At 38.8% G+C, this 13907-nt stretch overlaps 2 protein-coding genes and 1 long non-coding RNA gene across 9 annotated transcripts in view; all 3 read left to right on the top strand.

The window, feature by feature from the left end:
* The window catches only part of LOC149051372 (replication factor C subunit 1-like), a 106458-nt gene that overhangs the window by 33567 nt on the left and 58984 nt on the right, over nucleotides 1–13907 (top strand). The window lies entirely within an intron of this gene.
* Nucleotides 1712–11927, top strand: LOC149051377 (uncharacterized). Of its 2 annotated transcripts, none has more exons than XR_016180974.1 (5): nucleotides 1712–2012; nucleotides 3032–3213; nucleotides 4745–4892; nucleotides 8727–9987; nucleotides 11131–11927. It is a non-coding gene; the product is annotated as an uncharacterized LOC149051377 (long non-coding RNA). The 2 variants fall into 2 exon arrangements; XR_016180980.1 differs by having other exon boundaries at nucleotides 1713–2012; nucleotides 9045–9987.
* Nucleotides 6892–8271, top strand: LOC149051378 (uncharacterized). The gene has a single exon (XM_089199721.1). It carries the CDS (start codon nucleotides 7195–7197, stop codon nucleotides 8269–8271), a length of 1077 nt encoding a protein of 358 aa, XP_089055847.1. The 5' UTR covers nucleotides 6892–7194.

The raw sequence follows: 13907 nt of genomic DNA, 5'->3' as shown, positions 1-13907 counted from the left end.
CTTTTGGATAGGCACATGTTACACACAGGTGTCAAGGTTAAGGGCACAAGAATAAAGGAAATGATCACCAACTAACCTCTTGTTTGTTAAATAACTTCTCCCTGTCAGTATCTTAGGAAATGTACATGTATATCAGTCAAACCTAAAGGGAAAAAAAACAACTTCTGCACCTGATTTCTTTGGTCCTACTCAAGTTGAAAGGGAATCCAGGAAAACATTAAATTTTTACCAAAAGAGAAAACAGGTGAATAACTAACTACACTTTTTTCACCCATTATTTTTTTTGTAAAGAAAAATTCAGGCATCATGCATTTAACAAGGAAAACTTTAAACCTCACCATACCTTGCCTTTCTATAAAATTCATGCGTCATATGTTAATTTTGGGCTTCATCATGTATTCCTTGTAAACCCTCTGCCAATCTCTTATACAGTAGTTATATCAGAATGGACTACGGTTCACACATACCATGCCACAAAATTAATGGGTATAATGACCAATGTTTGAGTCATGCATTATGTAATCATATTCAAGATACTTTGTGGATGGGGAGAGGAGATGTTGGAGAATAGTTTTGGCAAAATCAACACCATGGGGTCCCTGAAAGGGATAAGTTCTTTTGCTCTTAAGATATCTAAATCAACTCTCTTCACTGTCTGTCACACAAGTGTTATGAAAATATCTTTGAGAATATGTTGTTCAATCAATAAATATCCTCTTGACTGAGGATTTTCCTTCCTATGATATTACATTGCTGTTTGACTGTGAATTGGTATTGTTATGAGAAATTAGAAAATTGATCAATCTTAAGAGTGCAAATTTTAAGCTCGATCCAGAGCTCAACCCAGTTAATGATCATTCCTTAATTCCTTGTAGAGCAAGTCAATAATTTTTTATCCTTTTTCATTTCCCACAAAGATCTGACAAGTCTGAAGAAAATGAAGACTCCAGAGTCAATAGAAAAGAAAAGTATAGAAATGGGAGAGAAAAAGAAGGAAGAGAAAATGGGAATGTTCACCATCACGCAACAGAGCAACCATCAAAGAAAAGAAAGGAAAACTTCTCAGAATCAAAGTCTGAGGTTAAAAAGCCTTCCCCTGAGAAGAAAAAGGTTTGTAAGCCTTTTGATTACCATACTTTATTGTTGCAAAATTAATCATTACCATCAATGCATTAACCTGCTACCCTGGTACTAGAATGGATTGGATCTGATATGATTGCATGTGTATGGTAAGTGTTATCAAGCACTTGAATAAGGTACTTGTAGATGAAACAGTAACATTTTATGACTAAATTTGGCTCTGTATAGGATCCAAAAGCTTACTCAAACTTGTGAACTGGTGGTACATGTGCATGTTGCATATACATTAACCTGTCCTACTATGAAAGTAGATGGGTTTTACTCAGATGCACATTACTAACAATACTTGCAACAAAACATTACTTACAATACTAACACTACTCAAAATACTACAATTACTGTTGACCTAGAATTTATGCTAAAAACAGTAACAATAGTGACAGAACTTTCAGTTACATTCTTGGTGACTTTAACTTTGACATTCCGGGAAGATGTTGCCTCTTTGTCTCCACTATTTAAAGCAGCAGTGTCTTTCACCATCAACATTCCTATTTGGGACAACTCTTGCCTAAACTAGACAACTCTCAGTTGTTAGAATGTTTGATATACATGCAACTTTTGTTCACTTCAAATTTTATCCATGGGCATTTTAGGAAGTACCAAAGACAACTCCTGTTGGCAAACTGGCCACCAAAGCTGCTACAGTTCCAGAAACTCCAGTTAGAGACTCAAAACCAAGTCCAAAGAAAACTGTTACTCCAAAAAAGGATAGAAAAGATGTCTGTGAGGAAACTCCAATCAAAGGAACAAAGGTGTGAAAATCAGAGAAAGTGGTTGAAGTTCCACCCTGATTGGAAAAGAAAAAATCAGGCTACCATAGTTGTATGGCAAGAGATGGTCCTAGGACACTTGGTTCAAAGGAAATCCTTCAGGTAGGTTTCAAAGTCCAAGATCTGATTGTTAATTCTCCCCTGTTGCTGTGAGATGTTTTCCTGTAAATTAATAATGAGAATTTCTTATTACATCATTATTAAAAGGTTTATTTTCAAGCTTCATTTCTACCAATTCCCTCACATTCAAGAACCAATCATTGAAGCACCTAGCATGACCATATTGGGAAGTGTCAATCACACAATTATAACAACTACATGTACCTGATAAGTTTTAGTGTTCACAGCACCTGTTTGCTGATAATGTATGGATATTCTAGGGAGAAGTTACATGTTAATTAATTCTGGTAGTTAAATTATTGTCTCTCAAAGCTCTTTGTGGTTTGTTTTCCATCATTTCAAATAAATTTTTAATGAAAGATGCAAGACAAAGGGAAATGAAGATTATTAGAATTAAGGCTGGTTTGGAAAATCTGCAGATACAGTTTACAGAAAACAAAAATTGCAAAATGTATGCGTTGATTGAGCCTTTTACTCTCAAGATCTCTATAGTGATTCTCCTTACTGTCTGCTGTACAATTCTTGTGACATTGGTTGAGAGAATTTGGTCTTAGATCAACTGATGATCCCAAGAATGATATTTGTATTTATGCTCATTTCTTGTCTGCATTATATTATATCTATATTGTAAGGAGAAATTCTGTCTTGGTCACTCATGGGAGTTGAAGGTTTTAAAAAAATTATATTTTATCCTTTTACTCTCAGTTGTTTTACAGATGTTGGATCAATATCAGTATCTGAGAAACTACACACCTACTCCTCCCTTAATCCAACATTAACTGTCATCAGTTGACTGTTGTTGGGTTAGGGGAGGGGTAGGTGAGCAGATGTTTAGATACTGACATTGATCCTAAATGTTTATGGTGTATCCTCAGAGGTTTTTTACTTTTTCGCCATTTATAACTTTTCAGTTTGTTCAGTATTAACAGGTGTTCAAGGGAAGAATTAATTATTTTTCTGCACCTTCTAATCATGCTTTCACTTGATAATTTAATTTTTAGAGAGCGGAAAACTGTTGGGATGAACTGAAAGTTGTTATTAAGGGAATCTTGGAAAGTATTGAGAGAGTCAGGAGGCTGCTGATTTGATTCAAAGATGTGGTGGAAAAGTTACCCAATCAGTGAGCAAGAAAACAAGTTATGTCATGGTGGGACAGAATCTTGGAGAGAGTAAACTTTCTAAGGTACATTGTAATGCACAGCTCAAAACAGGAAAAGAAATAAAAAAGCACCATGAACACCAACATATCAGCTGCACCTTTTTCCCTAAATGTTTATAACAAATCAGAGGTACGGCTTACTGCAAAGTCACTAGGGAAACTTGCCACAAATTTGCATAAATTAACACAATTCATTGATGATAACAATGAAATTTCATAGGAGCCACAGACTAGTGTGCAACTGATAACATAATTTGTTCATCCTCATTTGCCTTCTTCCATCTACTTTTATCTTTCTATGGGTTTGTCCATTTTTCTTCACTATCATCTGTCAAGCAGTCTGTCTGTCTGTCTGTCTGTCTAAAAGAGGTTAGCTTTTGAATGAACTGTGGTGCTGCATCAGTGGGGAGATTAACAAAATAATGTGGTTTTATCAACTGAGTTGATAATTTAGATTGGCTTTCCTAAAATACTTTCTAAAGCTAATGTTTCAAGCATAAGCCATCCGCTCTGAGGAAGGGCTTAAGCTTGAAACATCAGCATTAGAAACTCTTTTTGGTGCCAAAATTTACAGTATCACTCAGTTTGTCTATTTGTCTGTCTGTCTGTCTGTCTGCTCTTTTGTGTGTGTACATTCATCCAATTACTGTCTTTCTATCTGTCACTCACTCTGCTCTTTCCCTCTGTCCATTCACCCACACCTCAGTTTTACCCTAAATTCCACCTTTGAGTTCATCTGTTGGTTCATGTATCTGTTTTTCCACCTGTAGACTTGTTTGTGTCACTTAAACTGAGTTACAAGACAGTATAGTTTTTGGCATAGTTTGATGCTACACTGGTTTGCAGATTTAATGAATGTAACCGAAGAAGTTACAATTCACAAATGGAAAATTCAGCTTTATCGGAGCATACTTGCCTAACCAACCATACGATTGGGTGGGATAATTCTGAAATTATCACCACTAATCGGCGTTACCACCAGCGCCTTTGTTTGGAGGCTTGGCACATTAACTCCGCCCACGCTCCTTTAAATCGTGACGATGGCGGTCTGCTTCCTGACGCCTATTTACACCTCTTCAGAAAAAAGGCCGCTAATTAGTGATCATATATAAGGACTTCTTGTTGCAGCGTTTAGATCACCCTGATGAAGGCACTAGACAGGAGTGTCGAAACGTTAGGGTCTATGAATTGTAACTTCTTCGGTTACATTCATTAAATCTGCAAACCAGTGTAGCATCAAACTATGTCTGATTGTCCACCTGGTTGCCGTGTGAACTTTAATATAGTATAGTTTTTGTTTAATCCTTTACACCCTAACATCAGTATGCATATTCTCCATACTGTTCTCTATGCATTTCCTAATGTGCTGGCAAGGAGAATTTGTTGAACAAACAAGAGGTTCATCAGTTGATGATCATTTGCTGTATTCTCATGACCTTAATGTTTGATTCAGGGCTGATATTGAAAGGAGAAATTAGATGTTAGTCAGTCTCAGGGATTAAAGGGTTCATCTACATAAGATTTTGACAGTAAAGGTCATTTTGTTTTTGTGCAGGAGAACCAAGTGTGTTATGGGTAGACAAATGTCGGCCTCGTGCAGTGAAGCAGATTATTGGTCAGCAGGGTGATAAGAACAACATGAGAAAATTGATGAACTGGCTGAGAGACTGGGGAAAAAATTAAAAAAAACTCAGCCTCTAAATGTGAGTACATGTGTATTTGATTGTCAAGATGCTTTTCCCTCACGAGTGATTAAAAAAAACGGACGACCGCGGAGCGGGAGTCCGATTTGTTAATCACGGGTTAATCTACTCTTAATCAAAACTATAACAAAATTCTCGAACGTGATTGGTTATCACCAGCCCGATTTGAGCACTAATGGGACAGTGTACGCGTCATGCTTGTAATTGGACAGTGTAATAGGACAGTTAAAGGGACAGTTAACACGTCATACCTTTGTTAGTGGACAGAACGCGTCATGAGCGCGCGCTGTTGTATCGCATTTCGCCGAGTTGACTGTAGATATTTTTATGAAAACGTACAACCGATGCCTAATTTCTTTCTCAAATTTTGTCATAGTTTTGATTAATTGATAACAGGAACTCGTGTCGTCAAATTGTCTGTAATCATACTGGGGATTGACAAATCGGACTCCCGCTTCGCGCTCGTCCGATTTTGTTAATCACTCGTATGATTATAGACCGAATTGGACTCAGGCAAAATTGGACGACACGAAGTCCTTTTACTAACTGTAAAAACAACAATTAAATGAGAGACAACAGCGCGCGCACATGACACGTTCTGTCCACTAACAAAGGCATGACGTGTTAACTGTCCCTTTAACTGTCCTATGACACTGTCCAATTACAAGCATGACGCGTACACTGTCCTATTAATGCTCAAATCGGGCTGGTGATAACCAATCACGTTCGAGAATTTTGTTATTGTGAAAAGATAGAGGGGCCGCAGCCAGGAGCATCTTCTTTTTAACAAACATTCTTAGTTATCAGCATTTTTAATTTTTTACTTTGTACTTCACACCTAGTATTTCTTACCTTTTTATCATTTTACCCGTTGAAGGCTGTAGCGCAAACAGCCGAAAGCTCGTATTTTAAAAGTTTTAGCCAGAGATCGTTTTTTAAATTTTACAAGATGTTTTATCCTGGCTGCGGCCCCTCTATCTTTTCACGTATACGCCAAGAGGCTGAGCAGAAAGCCCTTTCGCTCGCTCGACGCTTAGAGAAAACAACTTTCAAACTTGAAGCACATCATCGTCACCTACACTTCACTCACAAAGCATTGGATAACCAACTTGTACCTAAATCGCTGCGATTCAAACCACCAGGCAGCCATCCTGTTTTCCAACAAATAATGAACCGCGCTAGCAAGCACTGCCTACGAGCAAGAATAACCATCTGCCATGAGCACATCAAAACATCAAGGACTGCCATCGAAAACACCAAGCGTGAACTGTGCTCCCTAATCAATGAGGACACCTATGCGACCTTGCTACTATTCCTAAAGAACAGAGCCACATCTTTCAACAACAACACCAACACCAGACACACCAAGAAACTTGCTACTATGAAATCCACTGGTTATCAAAAGTCTGATATCGACAAGAACAACTGGGTTGTGAACCTTTCCACCAAACCACTCTTACCAGAAGAACGATCTCTCCTAGAGAAAGGTCCAAAATTCGCTCCGACGCCCACAAGCATTCCACACAAGAACATTGTGTCTGAAATCGAAGCGGCTATTCGTCACCTTCCTGATATTTCTAAAGATGCTGTTAGAACTAGTTCTGCTGCCATCCTACATAGAGCAAGACTGCCGGCGCATAAGAATATTTCTAAGGAAGAAAGAAAAGCTTTAAACGATCTTAAGAAGGATCAATCTAGAGTCATAATGAAAGCTGATAAGGGAAACTGCTTTGTCGTCATGGACAGATCAGACTACGACAACAAAATGGAGACTTTGCTCAATGACAGATCCACCTATGAGCTAGTTTCCACATCACCTTTCCGCCGGATTGAACGCGAATTGAATGCCATGTTACTCTCCTTAAAGAGACAAAAAAAGATTGATGACCCAACCTATCGTAAACTTCACTCAACCGACGGCACACCACCAGCGATCCGCGGCTCAGTTAAACACCACAAAGAAGGGAACCCACTGAGACCCATTGTCACCTGTATTGGCTCAGCCCTCTACAACACGTCCAAGTTTCTAACGGATATTCTATCTCCAATTCAAAATCGTAACGGATACTCTGTTGCCAATTCCTTACAGTTTTCCAAAGAAATATCTGACATCAAGATCGACGAGAACGAAGTCTTGGTTTCCTTCGATGTTGTATCACTGTTCACCGCGATCCCTGTTGACAAAGCATGTGATTACATCAAGATCAAACTGGAACAGGATGCCTCTCTTCCATCCAGAAAAAATTTGGACATCAATGACATAATATCACTCCTCCAATTTACCCTGTCCAACAACTATTTTATGTTCAATGACAGAGTCTATAAACAAGTACACGGATGCGCTATGGGCAGTCCAGTCAGCCCTGTAGTGGCCAATCTCTGTATGGAAGAGATCGAGGAAAGTGCGATTAACAGTTCATCCGTCCCTCCTAAAATCTGGAAACGTTATGTCGATGATAGCTTCTGCATCATCAAAAAAGACAATGTGCCAGCTTTCCATGACACATTAAATTCAATTGACGCCAACATCTCTTTCACCATCGAAATTGAAAGTGACAATAAGATCTCCTTTCTCGACACTTTGGTCACCCGTAGAAATGGCACCATCGCTGTCGATGTTTACAGAAAGCGTACGCACACGGACAGATATCTAGACTACAATTCTCACCATGATAATAAACACAAGGCCAGCACAGCAGCAACTCTTCTACACAGAGCCCTAAAGCTACCCAACTCCTCCGAAGGAAAAGAACGAGAACTAAATCGAGTTTATTCAGCACTTGAATCTAATGGTTATCCATCGAATTTCATTAAAAACATCCAGGCCAAAAAAACCCGACGCTCAACAGTGTTGTCCCCGGAGGAACTTGTTGGCACATTTTTCAAGATGGTCGAGGCGTCCGAATCACGCAAGTCGTTCGCCTCTCTTCCATACATTAAAGGCGTAACAGAACCTCTGACTCGTGTCCTCAAAAAACACGACATTACAGTGGTGAACAAACCACTCATCACCCTCCAACAACAGTTCCCGGCTCCAAAATTTCGACCATCGTTGGAATCGCAAACAAATGTTGTTTATAAAATTCCTTGTGGTGACTGTTCATGGTGTTATATTGGTGAGACTGGCAGGGCCTTCAACACAAGAAAGAAAGAACACCTCAGAAATGTGAAAACCGCGGCAAAAGGCTCAAGAATTTCCAATCACGTCTTGGCCAATAGTCACGCAATAGACTTTGATAATGCATCTATTATTGACAAAGGCAGTTTTAGAACAAGAAAAACACTAGAAGCGTGGCATTCCAAGTTAACTCCCAATGCGGACAACAATTCCTGTCCTTTGCCCGGACAATACAACATTCTTTTTAACAAACATTCTTAGTTATCAGCATTTTCAATTTTTTACTTTGTACTTCACACCTAGTATTTCTTACCTTTTTATCATTTTACCCGTTGAAGGCTGTAGCGAAAACAGCCGAAAGCTCGTATTTTAAAAGTTTTAGCCAGAGATCGTTTTTTAAATTTTACAAAAATTTTGTTATTGTTTAGATTAGTATTGTAATCGGATATGGGAGAGTGGAACCTTGTCTAGAGGGGAGTAAGCAATTCTCCTAATCACCTGATGCTACTGAAATTAACATAAGCATAGGCAAGGTTAGACCTGTGGCTCTTTTGCTGACTTTACCTCTAACCCTTTATCTCACATGAGTGACCAAGACAGGATTTCTCCTTACAATATCAATACAATATCAATCAGACAAGTTGTGAGAATATTTGTTTGGGATATTTTTTCGATTGGGCAAATCAAAAAATTCACTACCATTTGTATTCCAACAGACTGAAATTTCCCAATTTTCGAGAATTCCACGTTATTCAATCGAACAAAGAGAAAGGAGAGGAAGGACGTGCTCAAGCTCTGAAAGATCTCATGGCCACAAAATATCAGCCAGGAGACTCTTTAACGCACAGTGTACGTTTCTCTGAGTTATGTTCCATTGAGCACAGTTTTCATAGTTATTAATGAACCATGCGTTTACTTCTGGGTTTGCCTCAGTGAAGATAATATCCATATGAGAGAGGTACACGTCGACAATTACAAGTATGAGAATGAATTGGCATTTTTTCATCCAGCTACTGAACAAAACTACTTTTCAGGAGATCGGTGCAAGAAAGACTGTTAGAATCGAAAATCCTCTGCTTGACTCGCCGACAGAAGAGGAAGTGGCCAATGATGTGATCCGAGTTGATGTGAGGCACTCCTAATCAAGTTCTTTAAAGAAGCTGCATAACATCATCGTTACTCCTATTGCTGATCTGATCGAAGGCAATGAGATAACATTCGTTCCTGAGGGGCCATTTTGCCTTGTACCTTATCCAGCGTTGCAGGACTCCAACTCATCATATCTAAGTGAATCTTTCAGAATTTGTATGCTTCCCTCTCTGACGACCTTGCAACTAATTCATGATTGTCCAGCTGACTTTCACATGAAGACTGGTGCATTGCTTGTCGGCGACCCATGTTTCAAAGATATCATCTATCAGGGAAGACGTTTGTTGCAACCTCCAGGAGCAAGGAAAGAAGTGGAGATGATCGGACGTATCCTCAACGTTTTCCCCCTCACTGGAGAAATATCATCAGTGGCGTTAGTTCGCTTTGCAGCGCACGGTAAAATGGAAACTGGAGAAGTTATCCTGGCGCCAAACACCGCAAGAGATAACCCTCAGCCGCAAGAGAAAGACTATCTACTGACGATGAAAGATGTCATGGAAGCTGGGTTGCGAGCACGTCTGGTTGTACTTAGCTGCTGTTACACTGCTCGTGGGGAGGTCATGGCCGAGGGTGTGGTCTGCATGGCGTGTGCACTTTTGTATGCCGGTGCTAGATCTGTTGTGGTAACCTTGTGGGCGATTGACGACGAAAGTTCATTAATTTCCTTTACGATGCACTTGCCAAAGGCAAGAAGGCAAATGAAGCTCTCAATTAGGCCGTGAAGTGTATGAGGGAAATTGAAAAGTTCAAGGAGGTTATTTACTGGGCACCATTTGTACTCATTGGTCATAACGTCAACCTGGATTTCAAGGATATTTAGAAGTTGCAGTAAGTAAATACTCTGTTTATACATTCTGTTCAATACAAAGTTACATTAAATCAGAATTATTACTTATGTGTGAGCACTGATACTTTCGTATCATTTTCCTTTCAGTTGGGTTACAAATTTATTTTTCGCTCTGGCAAATTGAGATGCAGTACAACCAAGTAGACACGTTTACGATGATAACATTCTTTTTAGGAAACATGATAGGAGTAAAACTGCAAATTTGTTTAGGTAATCACATGATTTTTCTCGTGCAATTTGGAATAAATAAGCAGAAGTAAATTTTTTCAAAGACTAACAAAATTGCATGAGCCCGTAGGGCGAGTGCAATTTGTGGTCTTTATTCCAAATTGCACGAGAAAAATCATGTGATTACGTATTAATAATATACATGAAAAAGTAGAGATAGCCTATCATAATTACACAGAAGCAAAGCGCGCACATCAAGTGTAAAAATAATCCATTCAAACCCTGCAAGTGACATTGTGTGTTCGGTCAAAACAACCGCGTACGATCAAAGCAATAACATAAAATGATATTTTGACATCTTTAAGGCGCAAAAAAGCTCAAATTCCAGCTAAACAGTCCAAGGAACTGTTCAGTCTCTGTCCGAATCACTTTCGATGAAATGGAATCGTCGTTTCCAAGGTTTAACCATGTTTGTTTATAGTTTCGGCGTAGAATCGCTCGAGTTAAGCGTTAAACTGGGTCGGCTCGTAATTTTTTATTTCCCTGGCAGCTCCCTTCTCTGATCACTACTTTTTCCAAACTGACAACCAAAGAGCAATGCTTTTTACAGTGTTTTCGTTGTTGGAGCTGTTTTTCAGCTGCTGTAAGATGCCGGCTATTGTTTTGATCGCAGATTTTCAGCGTATCCAAATGTTGCGACATCAAAGGCTTGCACTCGATTGGCTGTCTGTGAGTTTCTTTGTTTATTGACCAATCAGAATGTCTGGTTTGTTATACTTCTTTGCGCTGAATTACCTGAAAACTGCATTTATCTTAACCAATTAGAACTAAGTATTTTTTTCATTTATATTATTAGTTTTAAAACAATCTAGTTATGCAATGCATCGTTTCATGTGCTAGAAAGTATTTCATGGAAACTCGACTATCCTCCCTAAACTGATTCTTTTATTTTTCAGCTAAGGCAGTGAGCATTGGAATCCCAGAGTGTTTTCGGATACCTACAAACGCTAATATTTAGACCAGTAACCAGTAAGCTACTGATGAAATATTTGTAAAGAGTCTTCTCTTAAGAGCAGGAAGAACCAATGACTTTCCTTTGATTTAAAAGTTGACTTTCTGCTTGTCTGAACTGCTCTTACGAGCTTGATCTTTGGTATCCTGCTGAAACTACTGTTTTTTTTTCATATGATGTCTTGAAATTATCATGAGTAGCTACGTAAAAAGTTATTTTTTACTCTGAGTATTACCTACTAAGAGGATTAAGGCGTTACGTCAACGTCGAAGTTGAAACGTCTTGAAATCGTTTCCACAGTTTTTGTTAAAAAGATTTTTCTCAATCGGTTTTTGTCTCATGAATGATGTAAAGCTGTTACAGCCATGTGCGTGTGTGGAGAATTTCCATGGAAATTGGAGAATAATCAGTTGTCTGATTGCTCGATTATCTTAGTTTATGTCAGATGGAAATTGTATTTAACTTTTAGAGGATTTGTACCCAGTCACACATTACGTGCGTGTGTTACAACCTGGAATAATTCACTATTTTGAAACCATCCGTTACATATTCATCTCTTTCTTCATCTTACTCAATAAGCACGTTAGTTCTGTCATTACCGGTTTAGGATTTGATTTGCATTGGAAAAATCAACCTGCACAATTTTTCTACAATAGGAAGGACGTTATGAAGTCGGTAAGTTATTCTGACACTTGTGTCTTCGAAACGAAATAAAAGTCACACATGAGGCAGCCAGTAAAAGAGAGCAACTCGCCTGCCCTCAGTCTACTCGTCGCGTTTAAGCAAAACAGCTGCACGCTGGTCGGTTACCGTGCGGATTCTCTTTGTCTGCGTCTCACAAGCTTTTTAGTTCGCCTTTTTCCTCAGTTGGGGAGAAAACGAATGCTACACAGGGTAGCAAAAAGATATTGTCTTGCGCTAGACATTACCTACTTCTGTTCACGGGCTTTATATGCCTTTGTATTCTTTTTCCTTTACTAGACAAAGATAAAGTTTTCTTTGTTTGCTCACGGGGGAGGCCTTAAGGCAGGATGCTCGCTTGGAGTGAATCCAATACTCTACGAGGCAGCCAGTAAAACAATGAATAAAGGGGGTAAGTTTCTAAAGAAACTGTGGTGCTGCGTCGGTGGGAGAGTATAACAGGTAATTTAGTGATAACAACTAAGTTGAAAACGGAAATTAGCCACCGTAAAGGGTAAAAAAGCTGACGTTTCGAGCGTTAGCCCTTCGTCAGAGCGATTGACACGTCAGCTTTTTCACCCTTTATGGTGGCTAATTTACGTTTTCAACTTAGTTGTTAACACTAAATTAGCCAGTAAAATACTCTCCGTTTCCAGGCTGCTTCGCCACACATTTCAATTATGTACATTGGGTTGCTTTCCTCAAGAAAAGGGTGGAACTACTTGTACGAGATGAAGGTGGATCGGGGGTTCTATGAGCTCTGAAAAGAGCTCCAGATCACGGTCATTTTTTTTTTGATCATCCATCATCGCGTGGTTTAGTTGCATAAAGCAGCTGATGCGCTAAGATCATTTTTAAAACTCGCGGTTAATCGTCTATTTTACAAATGAGTGGTTTTCTTGAATAGTGGTTGTCGTTCACCAATTTTCCAAGTTAAAACGGATTCTGTTTCAGGAGAGATCCATCTTCTATTTTCCGTTCTTGGGTTTTTGGAAGCCGGTTTGAGTTTTTGAAAAAATCGCTTTTGAAATCGGCCTTCATACTAAAAATTTCCGTTTCTCGTCTATTTTTAAGGCTCAGGAATAGTCTTTATACTTTCTCAAACTTCCCCTTTTTAAGCTTAAATTAAAGATTAACACTTCCTCTTCAAAAACCCGCTCTTGGGTTTCCCACTTATTGCTTCTGGCAATTGAAAAACCGACTTTTATGACCGCTGCTGCGCTAGTTTCAATCCTTTCTTTTCCAATTATGGGCTTTTCAAGGCGCGAGTGCGTTCAAATCTCCCGCTTCAGTGCTGATGAATAATTAATGATGTCCGGGCATTCTGCGCGATGCGGAACTTAAAGTTAGTTTCTGCCGATCAGAATTTTATTTATCTGGACTTAAAATGACAGATTTTGGCCGTAATGGCCAGGATTTAGTCTTGGTATTAGTTAATTTTCTGAGATTTCTCCTTTAATTTTGAATGCGATAAACTGTGTTATTTTTTACATGCTGAACGATTCATTTTAAGTATATTGTTTAAACTAATCACCCAAAGGCAAAACGAGAAGTTTGATTTAAATTTTAGTTACTAGCCTACAGAGCATTGAAAGAAGCTCAGAACGTTCTGGATTTTTTATTTTAGTCACTTCAATTAGACTATTTACTTATTATCTAAGTACAATAAATAAACATTTGAATGTCAAACAATGAAACAAGTTGTTTCACATTTTGTTAGAATGGAAGTGGAAATCAATGACAAAGGGAAGAAAATTTCTGCATCAACCTGCATAAGCCATTTCTTGTCGTTTGAAGTAGTATTCGCTTAATAAGTTTTGCCCATTTCTTTGAATAGGTTTACTGAATGAGAGATAAACTGCGTTATTTTCTAACTCTATAACTGCTAATATCGCTCATTGGCAGCCGTTCTTTAGAATGTCACGCGACGCACTTCTTCAGTGCGTTATGCGACAGGTATGTTTTGTCACATCTTGTCGTAAGAAGTAGGAGCGCACCTATGTCTCATTCGCTCAACTTTTGCCTATTTCCTTGGAGAGA

This window comes from Pocillopora damicornis, chromosome 1 (assembly GCF_964200805.1).
Source record: "Pocillopora damicornis chromosome 1, jaPocDami1.2, whole genome shotgun sequence".
Classification (NCBI taxonomy): domain Eukaryota; kingdom Metazoa; phylum Cnidaria; class Anthozoa; order Scleractinia; family Pocilloporidae; genus Pocillopora; species Pocillopora damicornis.
Note: the sequence above shows the minus strand (reverse complement) of the source record. Positions and strands in the feature narration are given on the sequence as shown.

What these genes read in the sequence shown, in the direction of transcription:
- LOC149051378 (XM_089199721.1), top strand. Translation starts at nt 7,195, where the DNA reads ATGTTCAATGACAGAGTCTATAAACAAGTACACGGATGCGCTATGGGC.